This window comes from Leopardus geoffroyi, chromosome B3, assembly GCF_018350155.1.
Source record: "Leopardus geoffroyi isolate Oge1 chromosome B3, O.geoffroyi_Oge1_pat1.0, whole genome shotgun sequence".
In the NCBI taxonomy this organism is placed as follows: Eukaryota; Metazoa; Chordata; class Mammalia; order Carnivora; family Felidae; genus Leopardus; species Leopardus geoffroyi.
The window spans coordinates 29447661-29474100 of record NC_059337.1 but is presented as its reverse complement, the minus strand read 5'-3'; the positions used below and the strand labels follow the sequence as shown (position 1 = coordinate 29474100).

General features: G+C 40.0%; 1 protein-coding gene across 6 annotated transcripts in view; it reads left to right on the top strand.

The window, feature by feature from the left end:
* The window catches only part of SCAPER (S-phase cyclin A associated protein in the ER), a 522269-nt gene that overhangs the window by 448954 nt on the left and 46875 nt on the right, over positions 1–26440 (top strand). For all 6 annotated transcript variants that reach the window (XM_045448989.1, XM_045448990.1, XM_045448988.1 and 3 more), the window contains one exon: positions 9747–9902. In XM_045448989.1, coding sequence (XP_045304945.1) covers positions 9747–9902 — 156 coding nt within the window. The remainder of the gene's footprint in view (positions 1–9746; positions 9903–26440) is intronic.

Below are 26440 nucleotides of genomic sequence, written 5' to 3'. Positions count from 1 at the left end.
GGAAAGTACAAAACAGTCAGAAAACAAAATGGCAATAGTAAGTCCTTACTTATTAATAATTACTTTAAGTGTAAGTGAATTAAATGCTCTAATCAAAAGAGTGGCTGAATGGATTAACAAAACAAGATGCAACGATATACTGCCTATAAGAGACTCATTTTAGCATTAAGGACATACATAGAGTAAAGGGATGGAATAGATATTTCAAAGAAATGGTAATAAGAGAAAGTATGGGTAGCTGTATTTATATCCGACAAAATAGATTTTAAGCTAAAAATAGTCAAAAAAGACAAATAAGGTCATTATATAATGATAAAAGGGTAGTCTACTAAGAAGATGTAACAGTGGTAAATATTTATGTGCCCAACTCTGGAGCAAAAATTCTCAACAAAATACTAGCAAACCAAATTCAACAGCACATTAAACGTCTTACACACCTAACAAAATTATCAATACCTATGTGCCAACTGATAACATTTTTCAGTAACTGATAACACTTTTTTATAGTGCATTAGATCTTTTTTCTTATTGGTAAGAAACCAAATGTTGCAGGTACAGCTAACTCCCCATCGTCATCCCTTTCACCTTACTCCTCAGGAAGAAAATCACTATGTTAGTTTGTGTATATCATTCCCATTCATGTTTGTGTGTGTGTGTGTGTGTGTGTGTGTGTGTGTGTGTGTGTATGATTATGTATATATATGTACAATCATATAATCATATACATACACATATGATTTTATATAAACATTATGTATAAAAATTTGTATGTGTCAGCATATAGATGGGTCTTGTTTTTTTATCCATTCCAGTGCCCTGTGTCTTTTGACTGGAGCATTTGGTCCATTTATACTTAGAGTGATTATTGAAAGATATGAAATCAGTGCCATTGTGTGGCCTGTAAGTTGGTGTTTCTGGTGACATTCTCTGGTCCTTTCTAGTGTTTGTTGCTTTTGATCTTTTTTTGTTTTATTTTGTTTCTTATCCACTCAAAGAGTCCCCCTTAAAATTTCTTACAGGGCTGGTTTAATGGTCACAAACTCCTTTAGTTTTTGTTTGGGAAACTTTTGATCTCTCCTTCTATTTTGAATGATAGACTTGCTGGATAAAGAATTCTTGGCTGCATATTTTTCCAATTCAGAATGTTGAATATATCCTGCCACTCCTTTCTGACCTGCCAAGTTCCTGTGAACAGATATGCTGTGAACCTGATCTGTCTTCCCTTGTAGGTTAAGGACATTTTTTTTCCCTTGGGGCTTTTATAATTCCTTTCTTGTCTGTGTATTTTGTGAATATGCCTTATTGATGGTCAGTTTTGTTGAACTGAATGGGAGTTCTATGTGCTTAATGGATTTGGATGTCTGTGTTCTTTCCCAGATTAGGAAAGTTTTCGGCTATAATTTACTCACATAACCTTCTGCCCCTTTTTTCTCTCTCTTCATCTTCTGAGACCTAAAGACACCTGCAGATTTAAAGTAAGGGAATGGAGAACCATCTATCATGCTAATGGACATCAAAAGAAAGCCAGAGTAGCCATACTTATATCAGAAAAACTAGATTTTAAAACAAAGACTGAAACAAGAGATGAAGAAGGGCATTATATCATAATTAAGGGATCTATTCACAAGGAAGACCTAACAATTGTAAATATTCATGCCCCCAACCTGGAACACCCAAATATATAAATCGACATAAAACATAAAGAAACTCGTTGATAATAATACCATAATAGTAGGGGATTTTAACACTCCACTTACAGCAATGGACAGATCATCTAACTAGAAAATCAACAAGGAAACAATGGTTTTGAATAACACACTGGACCGGATGGAATTAAGAAATATATTCAGAACATTTCACCCTAAGGCAGAAGAATATACTTTCTTCTCAAGTGCACACCGAAAATTCTCCAAAATAGATCACATAGTGGGTCACAAATCAGCTCTCAACAAGTACAAAAAGATCTAGATCATACTTTGCATATTTTCAGACCACGGCACTATGAAATTCAAAATCAACCACAAGAAAAAATTTGGAAAGACCATGAATACTTGGACATTAATGAACATCCTACTAAAGAATGAATGGGTTAACCAAGAAGTTAAAGGGAAATTAAAAAGTGTAAAAAGTACACGGAAGCCAATGAAAATGAAAACACAACAGTCTAAAACCTCGGGAATGCAGCAAATGTGGTCATAAGAGGGAAGTATATAGGAATCCAGGCCTTACTGAAGAAGGAGGAAATGTCTCAAGTATACAACCTACCCTTATACCTAAAGGAGTTGGAAAAAGAAAAGTAAAGCCCAAAACCGGCAGAAGAAAGAAATAATAAAGATTAGAGCAGAAATTAGTGATATCACAATAGAAAATAAACAAACAAAAAAAACAAAAACAGGACCAGGAACTGGTTCTTTGAAAGAATTAACAAAATTGATAAACCCCTAGCCAGATTGATCAAAAAGAAAAAGGAAAGGACCCAAATAAAATCACAAGTGAAAGAGGAGAGATCACAACCAACACTGCAGAAATACAAGCAATAATGAAAGAATATTAATGAGCAATTATATATATGCCAACAAATTGGGCAATCTAGAAGAAATGGACAGATTCCTAAAAACATATAAACTACCTAAACTAAAACAGGAAGGAATAGAAAATTTGAACAGACACATAACCAATAAAGAAACTGAATCAGTAGTCAAAAATCTCCTGAAAAACAAGAGTCCAAGGCCAGATGGCTTTCCAGAGGAATTCTACAAACATTTAAAGAAGAGTTAATTCCTCTTCTTTTGAAGCTATTCCAAAATATAGAAATGGAAGGAAAACTTCCAAATTCATTCTATGAGCCCAGCATTACCTTTATTCCAAAACCAGACAAAGACCCCATTAAAAGAGAAAACTACAGACCAGTTTCCCTGATGATCATGGATGCAAAAATTCTCAACAAGATACTAGCAAAACGAATCCAATAATACATTAAAAGAATTTTTCACCATGATCAACAGGATGTATTCCTGGTCTGCAGGGCTGGTTCAATATCTGCAAATCAATCAATATAATACATCACGTTAATTTAAAAAAAAAAAGGATAAGAACCATGTGAACCTCTCAATAGATGCAGAAAATGCATTTGACAAAATATAGTATCCTTTTTTTGGTATAAACCCTCATGAAATTAGGAATAGATGGAACAAACCTCAAGATCATAAAGGCCACATATGAAAGACCCACAGCTGATATCATCCTCAATGGAGAAAAACTGAGAGCTTTCCCCCTAAGGGAAAGCACTTTATCAGATATGTCATTTGCAAATATCTTTTCCCATTCCGTCGGTTGCCTTTTAGTTTTGTTGATTGTTTCCTTTGCAGTGCAAAAGCTTTCCATCTTGATGAGGTCCCAATAGTTCATTTTTGCTTTTAATTCCCTTGCCTTTGGAGATGTGTCAAGCAAGAAATTGCTGCGGCTGAGGTCAAAGGGGTTGTTGCCTGCTTCCTCCTCTAGGGTTTTGATGGTTTCCTGTCTCACATTCAGTCCTTCATCCATTTTGAGTTTATTTTTGTGGATGGGGTAAGAAAGTGGTCCAGGTTCATTCTTCTGCATGTTGCTGTCCAGTTCTCCCAGCACCATTTGCTAAAGATACTGTCTTTTTTCCATTGGATGCCCTTTCCTGCTTTATCAAAGATGAGTTGACCATACATTTGTGGGTCAAATTCTGGGTTCTCTATTCTATTGGTCTATGTGTCTGTTTTTGTGCCAATACCATACTGTCTTGATTGCAGCTTTGTATTAGAGGCTAAAGTCTGGGATTGTGATGCCTCCCACTTTGGTTTTCTTCTTCAATATTACTTTGGCTGTTTGGGGTCTTTTGTGGTTCCATACAAATTTTAGGATTGCTTTTCTGGCTTTGAGAAGAATGCCGGTGCAATTTTGATTGGGATTGAATTGAATGTATAGATTGCATTGGGTAGTGTTGATATTTTAACAATATTTATTCTTCCAATCCATGAGCACAGAATGTTTTTCCATTTCTTTGTTTCTTCTTCAATTTCCTTCATAAGCTTTCTATAGTTTTCAGCATACAGGTCTTTTACATCTTTGGTTAGGTTTATTCCTAGGTATCTTATGGTTCTTGGTGCAGTTGTAAATGGGATCAGTTTATTTCTCTTTCTGTTGCTTCATTATTGGTGTATAAAAATGCATCCGATTTCTGTACATTGATTTTGTACCCTGCGACTTTGCTGAATTCGTGTATCAATTCTAGCAGACTTTTGGTGGAGTCTGTCGGGTTTTCTGTGTAAAGTATCATGTCATCTATGAAAAGTGAAAGTTTGGCTTCTTCTTTGCCGATTTTGATGTCTTTTGTTTCATTTTGTTGTCTGATTGCTGAGGCTAGGACTTCCAACACTGTGTTAAACGACAGTGGTGAGAGTGGACATCCCTGTCATGTTCCTGATCTCAGGGGAAATGCTCTCAGTTTTTCCCCATTGAGGATGACATTAGCTGTGGGCTTTTCATATACGGCTTTTATGATGTTTAAGTGTGTTCCTTCTATCCCGACTTTCTCGAGGGGTTTTATTAAGAAAGGATGCTGTATTTTGTCAAATGCTTTTTCTGCACCGATTGACAGGATCATATGGTTCTTATCCTTTCTTTTACTGATGTGATGTATCACATTGATTGATGTGCAAATATTGAACCAGCCCTACAGCCCAGGAATGAATCCCACTTGATCATGGTGAATAATTCTTTTTATATGCTGTTGAATTCTATTTGCTAGTCTCTTGTTGAGAATTTTTGCATCCATATTCATCAGGGATTTTGGCCTGTAGTTCTCTTCTTTTGCCTGGTCTCTGTCTGGTTTGGCTATCAAAGTAATGCTGGCTTCATAGAATGAGTCTGGAAGTTTTCCTTCCCTTTCTATTTTTTGGAACAGCTTGAGAAGGATGGGTATTATCTCTGCTTTAAATGTCTGGTAGAATTCCCCAGGGAAGCCATCTGATCCTGGACTCTTATTTGTTGGGAGATTTTTGATAACTGATTTAATTTCCTCACTAGTTATGGGTCTGTTCAAATTTTCTATTTCTTCCCATTTGAGTTTGGGTCATGTGTGGGTGTCTAGGAATTTGTTCATTTCTTCCAGGTTGTCCAGTTTTGTTGGCATATAATTTTTCATAGTATTCTCTGATAATTGCTCATATTTCTGGGGGATTGGTTGTGATAAATCCATTTTCATTCATGATTTTATCTATTTGGGTCCTCTTTTCATTTTGAGAACTCTGGTTAGGGGGTTATCAATTTTATTTATTTCTTTCAAAAAACCAACTCTTTGTTTCATTGATCTGTTCTACTGTTTTTTTGGATTCTGTATTGTTGATTTCTGCTCTAATCTTTATTGTATCTCTTATTCTGCTGGTTTTGAGGTGTCTTTGCTGTTCTGCTTCTATTTCCTTTAGGTGTGCTGTTAGATTTTGTATTCGGGATTTTTCTTGTTTCTTGAGATAGGCCTAGATTGCAATGTATTTTCCTCTCAGGACTGCCTTTGCTGCATCCCAAAGCGTTTGGATTGTTGTGTTTTCATTTTCATCTGTTTCCATATATTTTTTAATTTCTTCTCTAATTGCCTGGTTAGTAGGGTGTTCTTTAACCTCCATGCATTTGGAGGTTTTCCAAACTTTTTCCTGTGGTTGATTTCAAGTTTCATAGCATTGTGATATGAAAGTGTGCATGGTAATGATCTCAATTCTTTTGTATTTATTGAGGGCTGTTTTGTGACCCAGTAAGTGATCTATCTCAGAGAATGTTCCATGTGCACTCGAAAAGAATATATATTCTGCTGCTTTAGGAAGAAAAGTTCTAAATATATCTGTCAAGTCCATCTGGTCCATTGTATCGTTCAGGGACATTGTTTCTTTATTGATTTTGTGTCTAGATGATCTATTGTTGTAAGTGGAGTATTAAAGTCCCCTGCAAATACCACATTCTTACCAATAAGATTGCTTATGTTTGCGATTAGTTGTTTTATATATTTGGGTGTCTCCAAATTCGGTACATAAACATTTATAATTGTTAGCTCTTCTTGATGGATAGACTGCATAATTATTATATAATGCCCTTCTTCATCTCTTGTTACAGTCTTGAGTTTAAAATCTAGTTTGTCTGATATAAGTATGGCTCCTTTAGCTTTCTTTTGACTTCCAGTAGCAGGATAGATGGTTCTCCATCCCCTCATTTACAATCTGAAGGTGTCCTCAGGTCTAAAATTGATCTCTTGTAGACAGCAAATAGATGGGTCTTGTGTTTTTTTGTTTGTTTATCCATTCTGATACCCTTTTTCCTTTGGTTGGAGCATTTAGTCTGTTTATATTCAGTGTTATTATTGAAAGATATGGGTTTAGAGTCACTGTCTTATCTGTAGATTTCATGCTTATAGTGGTGTCTCTGGTCCTTTGTGGTCTTTGCTACACTCACAGAGTTCCCCTTAGGATCTGTTATATGTCTGGTTTAGTGGTGATGAATTTCTTCAGTTTTTGTTTGGGAAAACCTTTATCTCTCCTTCTGTTCTGAATGACAGGCTTGCTGGATAAAGGATTCTTGGCTGCATGTTTTTCCTATTCATCACATTGAAAATTTCCTGCCACTCCTTTCTGGCCTGCCAAGTTCCAGTAGATAGGTCTGCTACTACCCTTATGTGTCTATCCTTGTAGGTTAAGGCCTGTTTATCCCTAGCTGCTTTCAGAATTCTTTCTTTATCCTTGTATTTTGCCAGTTTCACTATGATACGTCATGCAGAAGATCAGTTTAAGTTATGTGTGAAGGGAGTTCTCTGTGCCTCCTGGATTTCAATGCATGTTTCCTTCCCCAGATTGAAGAAGTTTTCAGGTATAATTTGTTCAAGCACACCGTCAGCCCCTTTCTCTCTGTCTTCTTCTTCTGGAACTCCTGTGATACAGATATTGTTCCATTTCATTGAATCACTCAGTTCTCTGATTCTCCCATTGTGATCCAGAATTTTTTTTTATCTCTTTTTCTCAGCTTCATCTTTTTCTATAATTTTATCTTCTATTTCACCTATTCTCCCCTCTGTCTCTTCAGTTCTCGCTGTCAGTACCTCTAGTTTATTTTGCACCTCATCTCCAGCATTTTTTAATTGATCATGCCTATTTTTTAGTTCCTTGATCTCTGTAGCAATAGATTCTCTGCTGTCTTCTATGCTTTTTTCAAGCCCAGCGATTAATCTTATGACTATTATCCTAAATTCTTGTTCAGTTATATTGTTTATATCTGTTTTGAGCAGTTCTTTAGCTGTCATTTCTTCCTGGAATTTCTTTTGAGAAGAATTCTTCCATTTCGTCATTTTGGCTAGTTTTCTGTCCCTTATGTGTTTTCAAAGCTTGTTATCTGCCCTTCACCTTCGAGCACTACTATATTAAAGAGGGGTCATACACTGTCCAGGGCCTGGCCCTTTAGGAGGTGTTTTTTGGAGTATGTTACTTGCTCTCTGTTGTTGTGACTTTGATTACTTTATCTCCCTACTCAAACTGATATTTCAAACCCTCCACTAGGTGTGTTTTGATTTGTTCATTGATGTAGCCCTGGAGAGGAAAACAAAAAACAAACAGAAAACAAAAATACACAAACACACAAACAAAAAAAAAACCCAAAACAAAAAGTCAGAAACACCAGCTACAAGTAAGCAACAGGGGGGAGTGGTGATGATGGAAGAGGCCTTATCCCGTACAAAGAGAGAAATGACAGGGGTGAGGAAAAAGAAAAAAGAAAAATTGCCCAGACAGAGAAACTATACAGCTTAATCCAGAGGGAGAGAAAGGAAAATAAAGAAGGAGGCAGGAAAAAAGAAAAGAAAATAACATTGGCCAGACAGAGAAACTATTTGGCTTAATCCAGAGAGAAAGGAGAATGAAGAAGGAGGTGTGGAACATGTATTAAGAGAATGGATTAAATATGTCTGCTTAGACAAACCAACAACCAGATTAACCAGACTGGAGGAGGGAAGAGATAAGGAGAAAAGGAAGGAAGAATGTATCTATATAATAAGAATTGTCAGAGAATTAAACCAGGCAATGCAGCAGTGCTGGTCTCATGGAGGGGCTAATTCCTCAGCTACTACTCCGCTCCAGTAGATACGCAGTTACCAGGTACAGAAGGGGTGGTTTGGAGTAGGCAGGTCCAGCCTCCAGTGTGGGTTCCACTGTCCGATGCCTGAAGCCCCACCTTGTTGGTGGTGGGGAAAAAAATGGCAACACGCCAGTCTCTCCTCCACAGACCAGGTGTCCCAAACCACTCTGTTCAAGCCATCCTCACTGTGCCACAGGCGCAAATGAGGCAGTTTGTCCCACTCTGCCGACTTCCGTGCCCCGGCTCTTGATTGCGATTCAAACTCCTGCTCTGTGCTCCGCGGTACTGGGGGAGTACAGCTGCACACCGCCAGATATATAGTCCCCAGCTGGTGGACGTGGGCAAGCTTTGTCCTATCCCGCAGCACACCAGGGAGGGGATCACTTTCTCCAACTGTGGACTACACCCGTGTCCTAACCACCAAGCCCAGGGCTGGCTCCCCTCCTTCCCAGGTGCGCCATCCTGGCAGCCGGGACCCAGTCGCAGAGAAAGCCCTTCATTTAAAGATTGGATCTTTCTCCGGCCTGGTCCGTGGTTTTTCTCTTGTCCAGATACAGTCCTATGCTTCCCCAGCCTCTCTTTCTCTTCCTTTTGTCTCTCTGCAGAAGGGGATACCTCCCCACCATTCATTGTCTCTCTCCCAGTTTACAATCACGCACCTATGGCCCGTCAGGTTGTCCCGGTGAGTCCCTGGAAGCGACTGCCTCCCGGACTCTCGAGTTCAAAGTCCTTGAGCTTCAACACTGCTTTGTTTGTGAGACAAGGGAACTTTGGATTCCCCTACTTCACCATGTTGGCCCTTCCCAAAATTAACATGTGTTGATTTTCAGAACTACTACATACAAAGTCCTGCCCTTTTCATACATGTAAATACAGTAGCACTGAAGTAGTATAAAATCTCTAAGCTAAAGCTGATTTATCTACAGGTCATTTATAGTCTTAAAATACTATTTTCAATGATAGTTGCTTTGCAGACTAATAAAAGAACCACTATTTTTGGTCCAGTTTAATAAACAGTTCTGGAAAGCTGTTTAATGGGATGAAAAGATGAAAGTGACTTCTTAAATGTTATTGTCAACTGTCAAGACTGGTACTTTTCATAACAGAGAGCAATTAGATTCTCATTATTATACTCTTAATGATGACAGGATTTTGGAAAACAGAGAATCTACAGTTGTATTAGAAATTTAGGTTGAAACAAGAGTATCTGAGTAGCATCATCTTATTTTCTAAATCTCTACATTCTAGGGAATTTGGCTCTCTGGTACTTTAAGAAGTATTGCTTTTCAAGAGTGTAGAGATGATTATAAATCATTTCAAATATTGACAGACTCTTTAGACCACTAAAAATGATCAGATGATCATTTTCATTCATCTTTCTTGAAAAAAAATAGCATCAGAATGACCAAAAGAAGGAAGCAAATCACTTACAGAAATAGCTGATTATTCAGGACTAAATCTAAGGAAATTGTTACTTGAGATGCTTTACCCAAACCTATTGTTTGCTTGTTTGAGGGGTCTAAGCCTATGTTTGTTAAGATTTATCTTTGAAGGTGACGATATTGCCAGCCTGTGCAGACTGATACACATATGTTTCTCCCCACATCTAGCTACGTGGTGAACATAGGCCTGATCAACAAGCTTCATGGCTGCTTCCTCTCTGTGCAAGGCCCAGTGGATGAGAATCCCAAGACGGCCACCTTTCTTCAGCATGCTGCAGGACTCTTGCATGGAATGTGCATGCTGTGCTTTGCTGTCACCAGAAGGTAAGGCTTCTACTTGATACTAATCTAGACTCAACTTTGGAAACATCTCTAAAGTTTTGCCAATCTTGGGGTCATTTTATAGGGATGCAAGTGGTCATCTTGGCCTCTTTTTTTCTTTGCCTTACCTTTGTCCTTCTTGGTTTCCCATACTGAGGCAAGCCTCATATTTCTTGTTTTTCCCTAGCTACATGCTCCTGTCAAAGTCTGTTTTTCTTTTTGGTGTCATAAACTTAACTGTCATTGCTGGAAGAGATCTTGGGGGTCATCCATCCCTCTTCTCCTGAAATCCAGAGGAATTAAGTGATTCTCCTTGAGTCAGTTACAAAGCCTACACCAGATCAAGCCAGGCCCTCAGCAGAATACAGCGCAGCCTCACAGTGTCCATAAGTTTGTTCACATGCTTTTATTTACAGCCTCCTAGGTTTGTTTATTTTCCCCTTTTGTCTCTTTCTCCAAGATACCTTCATGAATAAAGGAAGGGAGCCATCCAAAAACAACAGCTCCCTAAAGTTACATATGATCTATGTGTGGGGAGACCCGATGTGGTAGAGGCCTGAAAGAATTCACCTGAGGCAGAACAAAAGAGATAGAAGTTTATTCAAAACACTGCAAGGGACCAGCAGACAGGACAACAAAGGAGAGACTGGCTGCCATGAGGCAGTGGTGAGGGGCTGTAGTTAAGGGGGAAGGTGAAGGGTATAGGGAAACGTATAGAATTTTCCTTTTTTGGTACCTGTGTCCAGGGTCCGGGTGTAAGTAACCCATTGTTTGCCTAGGGCTTAGGATATTTTGAGGAGGGTCACCTGTTGGCCTGTTGTATTCAACTAGGGGCTGCTGTCGGCCCTTCTACCTTACTCAGGTTTCCATTGCTCAAGTTGGTTGCCCAAAAGCATCCTGTACACTATGGGCATGATTATAGCCAATGTGTCAGGGACAACTGCTGGCCCGGTTGGCTCTTTATACCCCTCACCCCATCCTGTGGACTGTCTGCAAAAGCAGTAATTCTCTGGGGCGGGGGTGGGGGGCACAAAATAAACCCCTGTTGCATTCTTTTCTCTCCCACCAATTAAAAATCATTTGCAGGGGTGCCTGAGTGGCTCAGTCGGTTAAGCATCTGACTTCAGCTCAGGTCATGATCTCGCAGTCTGTAAGTTCAAGCCCCGCATCGGGCTCTGTGCTGACAGCTCGGAGCCTGGAGCCTGCTTCAGATTCTGTGTCTCCCTCTCCCTCCGCCCCTCCCCCACTCACACTCTGTCTCTGTCTCTCAAAAATAAATAGACTTTAAAAAAAAAGATCTGTTTGCAATAGTGATTCAGTGTTTCTGATAGGAATATGATGTAGCCATCAGGCATATGAATAATGTTCAGTAGGGGCACATAGGTGGCTCAGTCGGTTCAGTGTTCAACTCTTGATTTTGACTCAGGTTGTGATCCCAGAGTTGTAGGATCAAGCCCTACATCAGGCTCCTTGCTGAGTGTGGAGCCTGCTTGGGATTCTCTCTCTCTCTCCCTCTGCCCTCTTCTCCACTCACATGTGTGCTCTCTCTCTCACTCACACTCTCTCTCTCTCTCTCTCTCAAATTTAAAAAAAAAGAAAGAATGTTTAATAAAATAATTTTCTTACAATTAAATTTTAAACAGCACTGCATACAATTTTTTTATTGTGGCTCTTTTTATTTATACCCAAAAGGAGAGAGTACAATAATGAACCCCAGTGATAGCCATTGTCTAGCTCCAACTATTATCAGTATTTTATTTTTCCCATTCTTATTTTATCCTCCTGCTCACACCCTGGGTTTTATGTTTTGTCTTGTTGGTTTTTTGTTTGGTGGGAAAGGGGTTATGCTAGAGCATGTAATAACAAATTTCAGGTATCATGACATTTCACCCAAAATAATTCAGCATGTATCTCTGAGGTCTTAAACATAAATACCATGCCATTATCACCCCAACATAATAAACAACCATTTTGTAATATACCTGGTCCACTTTTCCCCACTGTCTCAAAACATCTTTCTACCAGAAGTTTATTGGAATCAGAATCCAAATTTCAGGTGGCATTTGGTTATTATATCTCCTAAGTCTTTTTTATTCTGTAAAATATTCTGCCTCTTTTTTTCTTGCCATTGATTTGTTAGAGAAAAAAATATATTGTTTTTTTATTATTTATCAAGAAGAAAATTAAAACCAAAATTAAAATTAAAAATTTGAAACTTCTGGGGCGCCTGGATAGCTCAGTTGGTTAAGTGACTGACTCTTGATTTTGGCTCAGGTCATGATCTCATGGTTCATGAGATCGAGCCCTACGTGGGTCTCTATGCTGACAGCACAGAGCCTGCTTGATATTCTCTCTCTCTCCCTCTTTCTCTCTGCCCCTCCCCTACTCATGCTCACTTTCTCTTTCTCTCTCAAAATAAATAAACTTTAAAAAATTCTGAAACTTCTAAAGTCTCGCTGCTTAAAGAAATATCCACCCATTTTCAACGTACACAGAATGCTAGTGACTATATTCAGAATATTTTAAAACAGAGAATTTGCCATCTAAAATTAACCTCCTCGAAGCACCTGGCTGGCTCAGTCAGTTAAGTGTCTGACTCTTGATTTCAGCTCAGATCATGATCTCACAGTCATGGGATTGAGCCCCACATCTGGCTCCATGATGGACATGGAGCCTGCTTAAGATTGAAGATTCTCTCTCTCCCTCTCCATCTGTCCCTCTCCCCCTTGCACGCACATTCTCTCCCTCTCCCTCCCTCCCTCTAAATAAATAAATAAATAAAATAATTAATTAATTAATAATGAACCCCTCCCAACAATTTTTAGTCTGTTACACATGGAAACCCAACACCCACCTAGTCCTCCTTTACTGTTACCTCTCTTAATCCCGTCACATTTCTAGGAAGATTAAGACTACCTGATCATCAGGGAAGCCAAGCATAACCTGTATTAAGTTAGTCTTCTTCCTTCCAGAAATGCAGACAGAACCTGTTCCAGGGATTAGATAAGAACATAGGAAGTGGCTATCTGAGTCTCTAACCTAAATATGATCAGATGGTACCACACGGCAGAGAGGCCAGCAGCGGTATTAGGGCATTGGCACCTAGGGCACCGGCACCTGCCAGCTTGGAGTATAGCCTGCTGCCCAGCTAGCTCCTGTGCAGTAGGCTGCTCCCTGGAAGGTGTCCTCTCCCCCAGGAGACCCCTGTCCAACAGTGGTTCTTTCATGTACACAGCATTAGAAACCTGCCAGCATCTCAAGGCTTTGTCACCTGTATTCTTTCCTTGAATCCAGATGAATATCACACATAAGTATTTCCATATGTGGTTATTGTACAGTTTTGGGCTTTGGCTTTCACTTACACACAGATTTAGTCACTTGAAATCTCTGGAACTTGAAAGAAGCTTAGAGATCAGTCACAGCCACTCACTCTTACAGGGAAAGCAACTGAGCCAAACTAACTTGAATTAGGATATAAGATTCCTACCTCAGTGCTCTCACCTACACACTTGACTTTGTATTATTCAAAATGTAGGAGCATATATTTCAATTCTTTGAAGATTTTCTCAATTACATGTATGGAAAGCAGGATCCCCTTCTCTCTAACACCCACAGTCATGTCCTTTCCCATAGACATTGAGCATCTGTCGTATGCCAAACACCAAGACAAGTACCCAAGATACTGCCCACGGGGATCCCACAGCCTGGTGTGGGGTCATACCTGTAAACTAATAGCTGCAGGAGAAGAGAGTGTTCACAGAGAAGGAATTAAAGCACTCCCACAGGAGATCAAGAAAGGTTTCAATGGACTAAATATTGAAGGGTCCAGAAAGACAAGTAGAGGAGAAGAATGCAACAGAGAAAAGGGTCATAATATGTGTACTCTATGATATAACATGTTATTGGTGTCTTTGGCCCACCTGGAGGTCACCTACCAATGGCTTCTTGTATTTCTCTGCCTGAGGATATTCTCTGGACAAATAGCTGTTTGCTACAAGTACTGGGGAGCTAATACCTCCAGGAGTGACCCTCCATAGTAAATGGGTGGATTATATCCCAGCTCTGCTAACCCTCAGTGAGACAGTCCTGAGGTGTGTTCTGTATAGTCTGTAAGAGGGACCCCAGTGGTAACCTGTGCACTAACACATCGTTGATTGGCTTTCTCCCTTCCCTCTTTCTCTCCTTTGCTTCCTCACAAATAAACTATTTACACCCATATCCTTGTTTCAGAGTTTGGTTTGGAGGCAACCCAAACTAAGAGATATGGATATACAAGATATTGTCTCATGTTGAATTTGATGTTGCTGTGTGATGGGGTGACTGTGAAGAGTGACAGGAGATGAAGTAGTAAATGAGCTCCATGTGGGGCACCTGGGTGGCTCAGTCGGTTAAGTGTCCTTCTTCAGCTCAGGTCATGATCTCACGACTCATTAGTTCAAATCCCGTGTCAGGCTCTGTGTTGACAGCTCAGAGCCTGGAGCTGCTTCGGATTCTGTGTCTCCCTCTCTCTCTGCCCCTGCCCTGCTCACACTCTGTCTGTCTATCTGTCTGTCTGTCTCTCTCTCTCAAAAATAAATTAAAAAAAATTTTTTTTAATTTAAATGAGCTCCATAGATGTTAGCTCCTAGGAGGCTGAAATGGAGACAAGAACTGGATGTGCTACATTAGAGCTACAGAAAGCCACTGAAGTTTAAGAGAGGGTAACAGGATCAAATTTCTGTTATAGAATGATCATTCCTGGAAAGAGTAAAAATGGCAAGGCATGAGTCTAGAGGACTTGCATGAGGCACGTGGGAAATGTTGAGGGCCTGTGAGACAGTGGAAATAGAATCAAATGCATTAAGAGGAGACAGAATAAATGTGAGAGAGATGGCATAGAGCTTGGAGGGAGGTAAAAGGAAGGGAGGAACCTAAAATGGTTCCTGGGGTGGGGCGCCTGGGTGGCGCAGTCAGTTAAGCGTCCAACTTCAGCCAGGTCACGATCTCGCGGTCCGGGAGTTCGAGCCCCGCGTCAGGCTCTGGGCTGATGGCTCAGAGCCTGGAGCCTGTTTCCGATTCTGTGTCTCCCTCTCTCTCTGACCCTCCCCCGTTCATGTTCTGTCTCTCTCTGTCCCAAAAATAAATAAACGTTGAAAAAAAAAAAATTTTAAAAAAAAAAATGGTTCCTGGGATTTCTGACTTGAAACTTTTGAGTGGTGGATGGTAGAGTCTCCAAATTAGGAAATATAAGCAGTTTTCCAGAGAAGAAATATGTTTGTTCCTACGAGTTCCTAAGGGTCATCCAAGTAGACCAAAGTCTTTATATATATGTATAATTGTTTTTTCTGTACATATACAGCTGGATTTTAAATAAATCAGTAATTAACTCTAGGTGGTATTTAAGAATTCTTAATCCATTTTTCCTATTATAATTTCCTTCTCCAGCTTCAGTTTGTATTAGTAGGCCTTGCTGCAAAAGCAGATTATTCTAGGAGAAAGGGTCCAGGTGGTTTCCTGGCTTAATTTACCTAGGAAGTTCTTAGTATCAGTATCAGCTGCTTCTGTGAGATGAAAGGATGACCCCTAACTGCAGTTCTTCCTCATCCTTCAGTCTTCAGCATTTCCAGAACACCACCAAGCCACAGGAAGACAGTGTTTTCTACCTTTCCGTATTAATTTGCCTCTAATATTTACAGACCATTTCATACTACTTGCCATTTCTTCATGGAAATTCTATTTCTAAACTATAAACTACAATGACCTATGGAAAGTACTTTGTTATGTGTGTCAGAGTTTCTTTCTGCAAGGTCACGGCCTTGTCTGGGGACAAAGGTAGTGTGGCTGTCGTTATATTGGAGTAATTCACATAATGCCTGTTTTGGCTATCAGGACAAGCCAGCCAGAGCCAGAAAGTTGAGGAAGGATTGTTGTCAAAGCTCTTTTATGACCAGCAGGAATAAAAAGACAAAGAGGAGCCAGAGAGGCCTTCAAAAATCATCTTGTGAGCTGGCAAGCCCTGAGATAATTAAGTAGCTGATTAGCCCAGGGCTTTGAGTAAACACTGCAGTCTGCTGGTGGCCCAGCCTTTTTGTGACGGTGATTACAGCCCGGCTGCCTTTGCACTACTCTCCTATTGTGCCCTTAATCTGCTAATTTTTACCTAGGTTTTCTGAAGGACAATTTGGGTGTCAGAGTTTATGTTCTTAATCTTTGCTTCAGTGTGGAGGAGAAAAGACTAACTTGATTTTTGTACCAGGCTTGGTTTTGAACTTGCATTTAAGTAAAAATTGGAATTGTGATCTTCTGGTGAAAGGTTTGATGTTATGTTAGGATTAGTTCAGAATTTTAATCCGAGGACTTTTCACAAATTATAATTCTTAATGACTTAAATGAATTTCAACAGTCTGTAATAGGACTTTCAGAAATACTTATTTCTTTGGCCTTTACTGTTAATCACTTTTACCTTCTTGGTCCTTTAAGTAGTAAAGAGAAAAGGATGGTTTTCAAATCTCAGTCAGCATCTCAACTGCCCTAATTAGCTGAGACTCACTGAGGCCCCCTGAAGGTGCTAACAGGAACAGAACAGTAATGAGTGATTATGAATTGCAACCAACACAGGCCTTTTACTTAATCAGCAATCATTGACTAATTCCATAACTGTACTAGACATTGTAGTAATAGGGCCAAGGAGCAGTGGGTTCACAGGGAGAGCTGACAGTCCTTATGACCATACAGAATAAGAAGAGGAGCTTATAAAACCTAGCTAATTCTGATTGAAGAAGACTCTTCTGAATTCTAGAATATATTTACATGAAAAGGAGTTTGTTGTTATATACATTCATGGTTTTTATTTTCACATCCATAAACTACACTAACAAAATTGGTTCTATCCAAGGTCCCTGGAAACCTGTGTCAAAAAAAAAAGAATGATTTATAATTTAGCTCATTAATTATGTGGATATAAATGAGTACTTCTCAAGTGTTTAAGGGTGCTTGAAAACCATTTGTTTGGCAAAGGTAAACTTTAACTCTGCCTGCCTGAATTATTCACTCATGCATTAAACAAATATTTATGTAGCACTTGCTCTGTGCCAGGCCCTGTGCTAAGCTTGGGAGAAAGCAGAAATGACTCAGACATCAATTGTGTCCTCAAGGACCTTGTCGGCTAGTAGAGGAAAGAAGATGCATATACAAAGACCCATGGTATAAGGCAGAGTGGTACAGAGGATAGAAGATAACCCTGAAAAGCACTTAGCACACTGCCTGCCACATAGTAAATGCTTAATAAACATTGGCTGCTGTCATTACATCATTATTGATGGAGTTAAGAGGAGGGAGAGATCACTCTTAGTGGTAGGAATTACCTGTTCCCTAGAGCAACTAAAATTTAATCTGGACCTTGAAAGATAGAAGGGTTTGTTGGAACATTTAGAGTTGAGAGAAAGTAGATAAACAAATAGCTAAAGCGAAGACATCATGGTAGAAAAATATGAAGAACCAATAGAGTACTTACTTGAGCTCAATTTGGGGATGTATGTGGTGGTGATTTTAGTGCCTCCCAGGTTTTTATGAGGTTCAACTGAGATAATAAATGTAAAAAGACTGTGTGAACTATTTTGCTAAGATGTGGGGCAGTGGTGTCATTAAAAGCCTTTGATCAGGGAAGTGACATGCTAAGAACCATATTTTGGGAGCATTACTCAGATATCAGGAATATTTGGTGAAGAATGTATTAGAGAGGAGGCAGAAAATGGGACCATTAACAGTCATCTGAGCAAGAGGCAGAAGGAAGGGAAAAGAATTTTTCTTAATCTTCCCAGAGTCTCTTTCCTCATGTACAATATCATCAGACTCCAGATGCCATCATCTCTGTCTCCTCTATCTTCCTTGTACCCCAGATCTCATCTGTTGTCACATTTTGTTGAATGGAAGGAACCTTAAAGTTTCCTTAATCCAGTCTTCTATTCATGTGTGAATCTCTCCAATAACCTCATCCATTCTATATTTGAATATTTCCTTTGTCAGGGAACTCATTACACTGAGAGAACCATTCTGTTATTGATAAGTTTTAATGCTTTAAAAAGTCTCTCCTTATACCAATCTCTAACCTGTCTCCCTACTGCTACCTATTAGAACTAGTCCTAATTGTTCCTTGGCAACATACAGACTATTCTATCCATGCTCTCCTCCCTGAACTTCCCTGATCTCACCCTTCCACATATTTCCCTTTGCTTTTAATCTCCTTGTTCAATTACTATAACTGTATAACAGATTCCCCCAAAACTTAGTGGCATAAAACAACCATCTATTGGGGCACCTGGCATGCAACTCTTTTTTTTTTTTTTTTAAAGTAGGCTTCACGACCAGTGTGAAGCCCAGTGCAGGGCTTGAGCTCACAACCCTGAGATCAAGACCTGAGCTGAGATCAAGAGTCGGACACTTGGGGTGCCTGAGTGACTCAGTCACTTAAGCATCCTACTTCAGCTCAAGTCAGGATCTTGCCATTACTGAGTTCGAACCCCACATCGGTCTCTGTGCTGACAGCTCAGAGCCTGGAGCCTGCTTCAGATTCTGTGCCTCCCTCTCTCTCTGCCCCTCCCCCACCTCAAAAATGTATAAACATTTTAAAAATTTTTTCAAAGAGTCAGACGCTTAACTGACAGCCACCCATACAACTCTTGATCTCAGAGTGGTGAATTCAGGTCCCACACTAGGGGTAGAGATACATAAAAAAATAAAATCTTAAAAAAACCAATCATCTGTTAATCTCACAGACTCTGTGTGTTAGGAATGTTGTCAAGATACCGAGAGACTAGCTTATCTTTGTTCCACAATATCTGGGCCTCAGTCAGAAGACTTGAAGGCTAGAAGTTGAAATCATCTGAGTGCTTATTCGCACACATCTGTGGCTCATGTGGCTGTTAGCCGAGGACCTTTCCACCTGGTCACTCTGCATAGGCCAATCTGGGCTTCCTCACAGCATGGTGGTCAGTTCCCAAAAGGAGCATCTTGACAAAGAACCAGGTAGAAACATTACCTTTTATGAGCCACCCACAGAAGTCATGCAGCCTATTTCCACTGTATTCTATTCATCAAGGCCTTCACAACACCCACCTCCCCTCCTTCAGAGGTAGGAGAAATAGACTTCACCTCTTCACGGGGAATACGAAGGTCCTAGAAATATAGGACCAGAAATATTGCCGTGGTTGTGTTTGAAAAACATTATTTGCCACATTCCAGCCTTCCCTGTAGATAAATGTGTTTCCAGCATCCTTTTCTCATGTGTCTTCTGTTCTCTCTGCAGTCTCGTATTTGGTATATCACCCTGTCCCTTGACATCACCTCTGTTAACTTTTAAACCTGTGGTCATTAGCCACTGTCCTTAGACAAAAAACTTTCTGGGATTGGGAAATAGGGACTAAAGTAAATATAATAGGACTCAGGAAGTTACATTTGTTGAGCACCTTTTATGTATCCCAGGCTAAGTGCTCCTTGTGAGTTATGTTCCAGCAGTCCTGCTCACACCATACAAGGGAGCACAGCAGCCAGTAGAGTGATGAGGAAAGTGACTATCGCCTGCTTCAGATCCAGAGAGTGAGAAGAATACAAGAGCAGGAACTTCTGGACTGTTTCTGTACTCACAACTGGGTGATTGCTAGTTGAGAGATTTCAGAAAGATCCATTCCAGCTAGTAATAAAGCCTTAGTTGACTTATAGGGACAGAACAATGAGACCACTTCATTGCTACAATTCAACTTGTGTGTCCACTATGTGCTAGGCACTGTGCCAGAGAAAGGGAGCTGTCTGGGCCATAGCCTACAGGACTAAAGTTTAAGAGCAGCCTTCACTTCCTTACTTCTCCCAGAGAGGATAGGGTATGATGAAGGCAGACTGTCAGTACATGTATCGGCTCACCAGGTTCAGAGCAGCAGAATATGTCAAGAATGCACCTGCCGTCAGACTCCCACTGGCTGTAGGACTTTGGAGGGCAGGATCTCAAGAAAGGTTTTGTGCACAGTTGTATTGAAGAGCACAGGTTTGGGAGTCAGGACAGCGTGGGTGCAGCTCCTGCTCTCCTAGCTCTGGGCCAGTGGCAGATTCTTTAGCTTCTTAAAGCCTGTTTCCTCACACTGTAAAAGTGAGTTTGATATTTCTTCCCTCACAGGGTCAAATGAGTCAGGGGAAAATAGGGACTAACACATCTGTCACCACAACCTCTTGCCTGTGGTGCTGTAATATATACTTATTATATGATTCCCTTTTTCCAAAAAGATTTGAGAGGGATTACAGTATATGCAGGAGTTTTTATGAAAAAAAAAATGTAGAACAAAAGAAAATAGGTAGGAAAAAGTTAATCAAGGCAAAAGCAAGTGAAATTAAGGTACAAATCCTATTCACAACAAGGCCCTGATGGACATTTCCTCATGGAATTCCTACTGGTGGTTTCTACCAAGAACTTCTATTTTATACATCAGATTCTAAACCTCATTGGCTTTCACCCAAAATTGACCGTTCCTCCTCACTACCTTATTCTACTCATGATTCTTGTTATCTGACCAGATTCTAAAACCTAAAACCTTAGTGATCTTTAGCTTCTGTCTCCCAGAATCCAATTCAGTCCAATCTGATATAATCAAAAGAATGCTTGCCTCAGAAATATTTATCCCTATTTATCCCTCTTACTTGATATTTGTCTGCTTCATTCATTCATTCTCTTGTCCTGTGTATTTGTTTTATGTCTTCAACTACAAAGATTTCCCTAAGGAAAGAGACTAAATGACTTAGCAGTTCCCCTCTGGCACCAGCACCAACCTAGAAGCAAAATAAAAACTCAGGAAATAGCTTTTGACTGGCAAAATTAGCAAATACCAGTGTGTATCATTAACCTGTGCCAGGGCCCCATTTCCTGCACCTGCACTTAACATAGGAAGAAGGCCTGCCCACATCTCATGTTCTCCCTCCTCTAAGGTAAGAGGGAGACATCCAGAGCCCTCATTCCTTGGCAAGGAATGAGATGAATTTTTCCTCATTTCCTTCCATTGCTTTGAAAGATCTTTATTCATTACTAGTTATTGAGCACTTGATATGTGCCAGACATTCATCAAGGTATTAGGGAGGTGGTAGTGAACAAAATGCCTATCCTTATGGAATTTATAATCTACCGGGAGAAAAAAGTAAAAAAAAACAATAAACCAATGAACAGTTTGGATAATATTAGCTAGTGATAGCAGTATGAGAAAATAGCAGGGTAATATAGCACAGAGGCCTAGTCAGGGACTTCTGGAGATGGAGTGGTCAGGGAAGGCCTCTCTGGGGAGATGACACTGAAACTAAGGAGCCAGCCATGTAAAGATCCAAGGGAAGAATATTCTAGTGGAGATGAATGGTAAATTGATGACTCCCAAATATCTGAGGTGGGTATGTTCCAGAAACAGAGAAGGCAGTATATTGGAATGTGATGAGCAAGAAAGAAAGTGCTAGATGAAGCCAGAGAAGTAAGGCCCTGGAGATGAGGACAGAGAGTGTAGAAGTTTGGGTTTTCTTCTACTTGTGAGGGGAAGCCATTTGAGGATTTTCAGCAGAGAGTGGCATGATCTGATTACTTAAAACATAAAAAAAGCATCTGTTTACTCTGTGAAGAATGGATGAGAGGCATGAGAACACAAGCAGGAAAGATCAATTAGGAGGGCACTGCAGGCATCATGCAGTCGTGATATGACATTTTTTTCCCTCCCGGTTACCCACCAGCAGAAGCAATTGCCTTCCTCTGGCAACACATAGAGCCTCTGGCAGAGCTCCTTCAGCCTAACTGCCAACTTCTTAAGATAGGAGAAGCCAAAACATCAGCAAAACTAGCCAAAACCAGCACAGGGCCCTTTGCTGCTTGCAGTGAACGAGAAAACTGAAGTTGGAAGGTTAGAAATGTCCCATCTGAGAGGTGTTTCTGGACAGCAGCCCTGGCCTGCAGCTCCAGGATCCAGAACTGCATCCTGTTGTCAGGATGTTGTCAGGGCTGCTCACATTCTCACCTCCTGGGCTCCTCCCTGCCCTTCCTTACCTCTACCTTTACTTGTCCCCAGACTGTCCGGGCCCATCAGCTCTCTATCTTTCCTCTCCCTGGGCCTCCATTCAGACCTGTGCCAGAGCCTGGTTTCTCCTCAGTGGCCTCACCCTCTCCCTCCCATTCCCACTGGTGTCCCCTTGGTCTTCCTCTTTCTTCATCCTCTCCCAGGTTGTCCGTTCCAGACAGCAAGAAAGTCCATCTCTTATCATCTCCAACTTCTCTTCCCAGAAAGGTTTCCTTCTCAGAAGTTGCTCTGTGAGTTCAACTGAAACTTGGATCAGGTACTTTGGAAATCCTCCCAAGTATCAGCCTGCCTCACCCCACCCAGTAATATTACTCTTTCATTGTCCCTGTATTTTTTCTTCTCTCTAACTGAATAGCCAGATGTCTTCTAATGCTTATACATACATTTTTCTCACCTTCAGCTTTCTCTTGCTCTCTCACCTCCACTAAGTCATCCCCATTCCCTTCACTGGGGCTCCAAATTAGAACTGCATTAAACCAGCTATAGGGTGTGTGTGCATATGTGTATGTGTGTGTGTGTGTGTGTGTGTGTGTGCGCGCGCGCGTGCACACGCACAGGAGGGTATTGTTAGAAGAATTTCTGTAAGTTTATCTAATATCTGCTTTCAGGTAATGTCTCTTCTCTGGGGTCAAAAATAACAATATAACACCTCTTCAGTTTGAAAATACCCTTTACGGCCTCCAGTTCTGACATAAATTTCCCAATTCCGTCAGATGTTCCTCAGGTGACACTGCTTCCAGATACTTCCAGATACAACACGAGTCACTTTCATGAGAACTTTCCGATGCATCAGTGTCCTCCTCAATGTAGTATGGCACCCAGTGCTGGACCCAGTGCCCCCAGGGTAGTGGAGCAGGACTAAGCCTTCTAGTTGTGTACGTTGTGTTCCTATTAATTCAGTCAAAAATTGAATTATATTCATTGGCAAACAAGCAACATGATTTCCTCATTTGAGCTGTTAAGCAGCTATTTTGCTAAGCCTTTTCTTCCACTTATCACAGACAGCTGTATTCCAGTCCCCTGTCACTCACCTTCTTCCCATTCTAAACATATGCAGCTAGTTTTTATAATCTAAAAATAGGATTTAACAGTCATTGATACAAATATTATCCTTTTTTTAGTTCTCATTTATTTTTAGTTAAACTTTTTCATTGATCACTTCCCTCTCCTTGAAACTGTCTTCACTCAGTTTCTAGGACACCACACTTTGCTGGTTTTCCTCCTACTCCACTGGTTTCTGTTTTTTAGTTTCTTTGCTGATTTCTTCATACCTCCCCAGTGTCTAAATGTTTGAATATCCCAAGTTTCAATCCTCAGACCACCATCTGTGTTCACTTACTGGATGACCTCCTGAGCTTAATACCATGTATGTGTTGATGACTCCCAAATATCCCAAGCCCAGACCACCCCTCTGATCTTAGGCTTGTATATTTATTAAGTCATTCAACAAATAATTTGTTGAGAAGCTACTGTGTGTCAGACACTGTTCTAAGCCCTGGGGACAAAATTGACAGAAAATACCTACCCTTGGGAAGTTAATTGTATCCAACTTGCAATTCATTATCTCCACTTATATGTCTAATATGCATCTTGAATTTAACAAGTTTAAAACTGAACTCCTGTGGCACAAGAACAGATACTCAAATCAATGGAATAGAATAGAGAACCCAGAAATTGACCCACAAACGTATGGCCAACTAATCTTTGACAAAGCAGGAAAGAATATCCAATGGAATCAAGACAGTCTCTTCAGCAAGTGGTGCTGGGAAAACTGGACAGCAACATGCAGAAGAATGAACCTGGACCACTGTCTTACACCATACACAAAAATAAAGTGGATGAAAGACCTCAATGTGAGACAGGAAGCCATCAAAATCCTCGAGGAGAAAGCAGGCAAAAACCTCTTTGATCTTGCCCACAGAAATTTCTTACTCAACACATCTCCAGAGGCAAGGGAAACAAAAGCAAAAATGAACTACAGGGACCTCATCAAAATAAAAAGCTTCTGCACAGCGAAGGAAACAGTCAGCAAAACTAAAAGGCAACCGACAGAATGGGAGAAGATATTTTCAAATGACATATCAGATAAAGGGTTAGTAGACTTATCAAACTCAACAGCCAAAAAAACAAATAATCCAGTGAAGAAATGGCAAAAGACATCAGTAGACACTTCTCCAAAGAAGACATCCAGATGGTGAACCAACATGAAAAAATGCTCCACATCACTCATCATCAGGGAAATACAAATCAAAACCACAATGAGATACCACCTTACACCTGTCAGAATGGCTAACATTAACAACTCAGGCAACAACAGATGTTGGCGAGGATGCAGAGAAAGAGGATCTCTTTTGCATTGTTGATGGGAATGCAAGCTGGTGCAGCCACTCTGGAAAACAGTATGGAGGTTCCTCAAAAAACTAAACATAGAACTACCCTACGACCCAGCAATTACACTACTAAGCATTTATCGAAGGGATACAGATGTGCTGTTTTGAAGGGACACATGCACCTCCATGTTTACAGCAGCACTATCAACAATAGCCAAAGTATGGAAAGAGCCCAAATGTCCATCGATGGATGAATGGATAAAGAAGACGTGGTATGTATATACAATGGAGTATTGCTCGGCAATCAAAAAGAATGAAATCTTGCCATTTGCAACTACGTGGATGGAACTGGAGGGTATTATGCTAAGTGAAATTAGTCAGAGAAAGACAAAAATCCTATGACTTCACTCATATGAGGAATTTAAGAGACAAAACAGATGAACATAAGGGAAGGGAAACAAAAATAATATAAAAACAGGGAGGGGGACAAAACAAAAGAGACTCATAAATATGGAGAACAAACTGAGGGTTGCTGGAGGGGTTGTGGGAGGGGGGATGGGCTAAATGGGTAAGGGGTATTAAGGAATCTACTCCTGAAATCATTGCTTCACTACATACTAACTAATTTGGATGTCAATTTTAAAAAATAAAAAATAAAGTTTAAAAAAAAAAAACAACTGAACTCCTGGTTTTCCTCCTAATGTGCTCTATCCACTGTCTTCCCCATTTCTATAAATGGCAGCCACATTCTTGCAGTTACTCAGGGCAAAAACCACTGAGCCATTTTTTACTTCTCTTTATTTCACACCTACATCCAATCTATCAGGAAATCCTGTTGGCTTTGCCTTCTGAAGATTTTCAGAATCCAACCACTTCTCACCACATTCATAGCTACCAGCCTGGCTCATCCACCATGATCTCTCAGTTGAATAATTCTAACAGCCTCCTAATTGGCTGCCCTGCTGCTGCCTTGGCTCTTCTAAAAGCTTTTCAACCAGTTAGTTATAGTGATTTTTTAAAAACTTGTCAGATACATCATTGTTCTGCTCAGAACTTTAAAATGGCTTTCTTTCTCATCCAGTAAAATCCTTATAATGTCCTTACAATGGTCTGTGAGATCCTACCTGATCTTCTTCCTGTCCTCTCTGACTTCATCTCCTGTTGTTCTTCCATGCACTCAATCTGCTGTAGCCACACTGGCCTTGCTGTTTCTTGAACATGTCCTGCATGTTCCTAGCTCCAAGACTTGAGACATGCTGCTTTTCTGTCTAAAACACCCTGGCGTCAGATATCTTTATGGCTTCCTTCCTCACTTTCTGTAGAACTCTACTTACTTAACACTTTAGAAAAAGCTTCCCTAATCACCTTATATAAAATACTGTTAAACATTCACCCACTTTTTCATTCCCCTTCTCCATGTCCCCTTCTCCTCCAGAGCATTTAGCATACCTGACATACTATATATTACGTATATTTTTTATTTGTTTCTTCTATACTCCCACACTAAAATGTAAGCTTTATCAGGAAAAGGGCATCGCTTTTACTGATGAATCCTAGTGCCTGGAGTAGTGCTTACTACAGAGTAGGTCTTCAATAAATATTTGTTGAATAAATGAATGAATCATGAGTAACTAGTCCATTGTGGTAGGCAGAATAATGCTTTTCCTGAACATTCCAACCTACAAAGACAAAATACACATTCTTTTCAAGTGCACATCGGACATGTTCCAAGATAGATCAGCTATTAGGCCAAAGATTAAGTCTTGTGCGATTTAAAAAGTAAATATCATACAAAATATCTTCTCCAACTATTACAGAGCAAAGTTAGAAATCCATAATAGAAGTAAAACTAAAAAATTCACAAATTTGTGGAAATTAAACAACACACTCTTAAACAACAAATGGATTAAGGACAAAATCACAAAGGAGATTAGAAAATACTTAGAGATGAATGGAAATGAAAACACAACATATCAAAGCTTACAAGATACAGTAAAAGCACTGTTAAGGGGGAAATGTATAACTATAAACATTTATGTTAAAAAATAAGAAATCTCTCAAAACAACCTAACTATACAACTTAAGGAATCAGAAAAAAGAACGAACTAAACTCAAAGCTAGCAGGAAGAAGGAAATGGCAAAG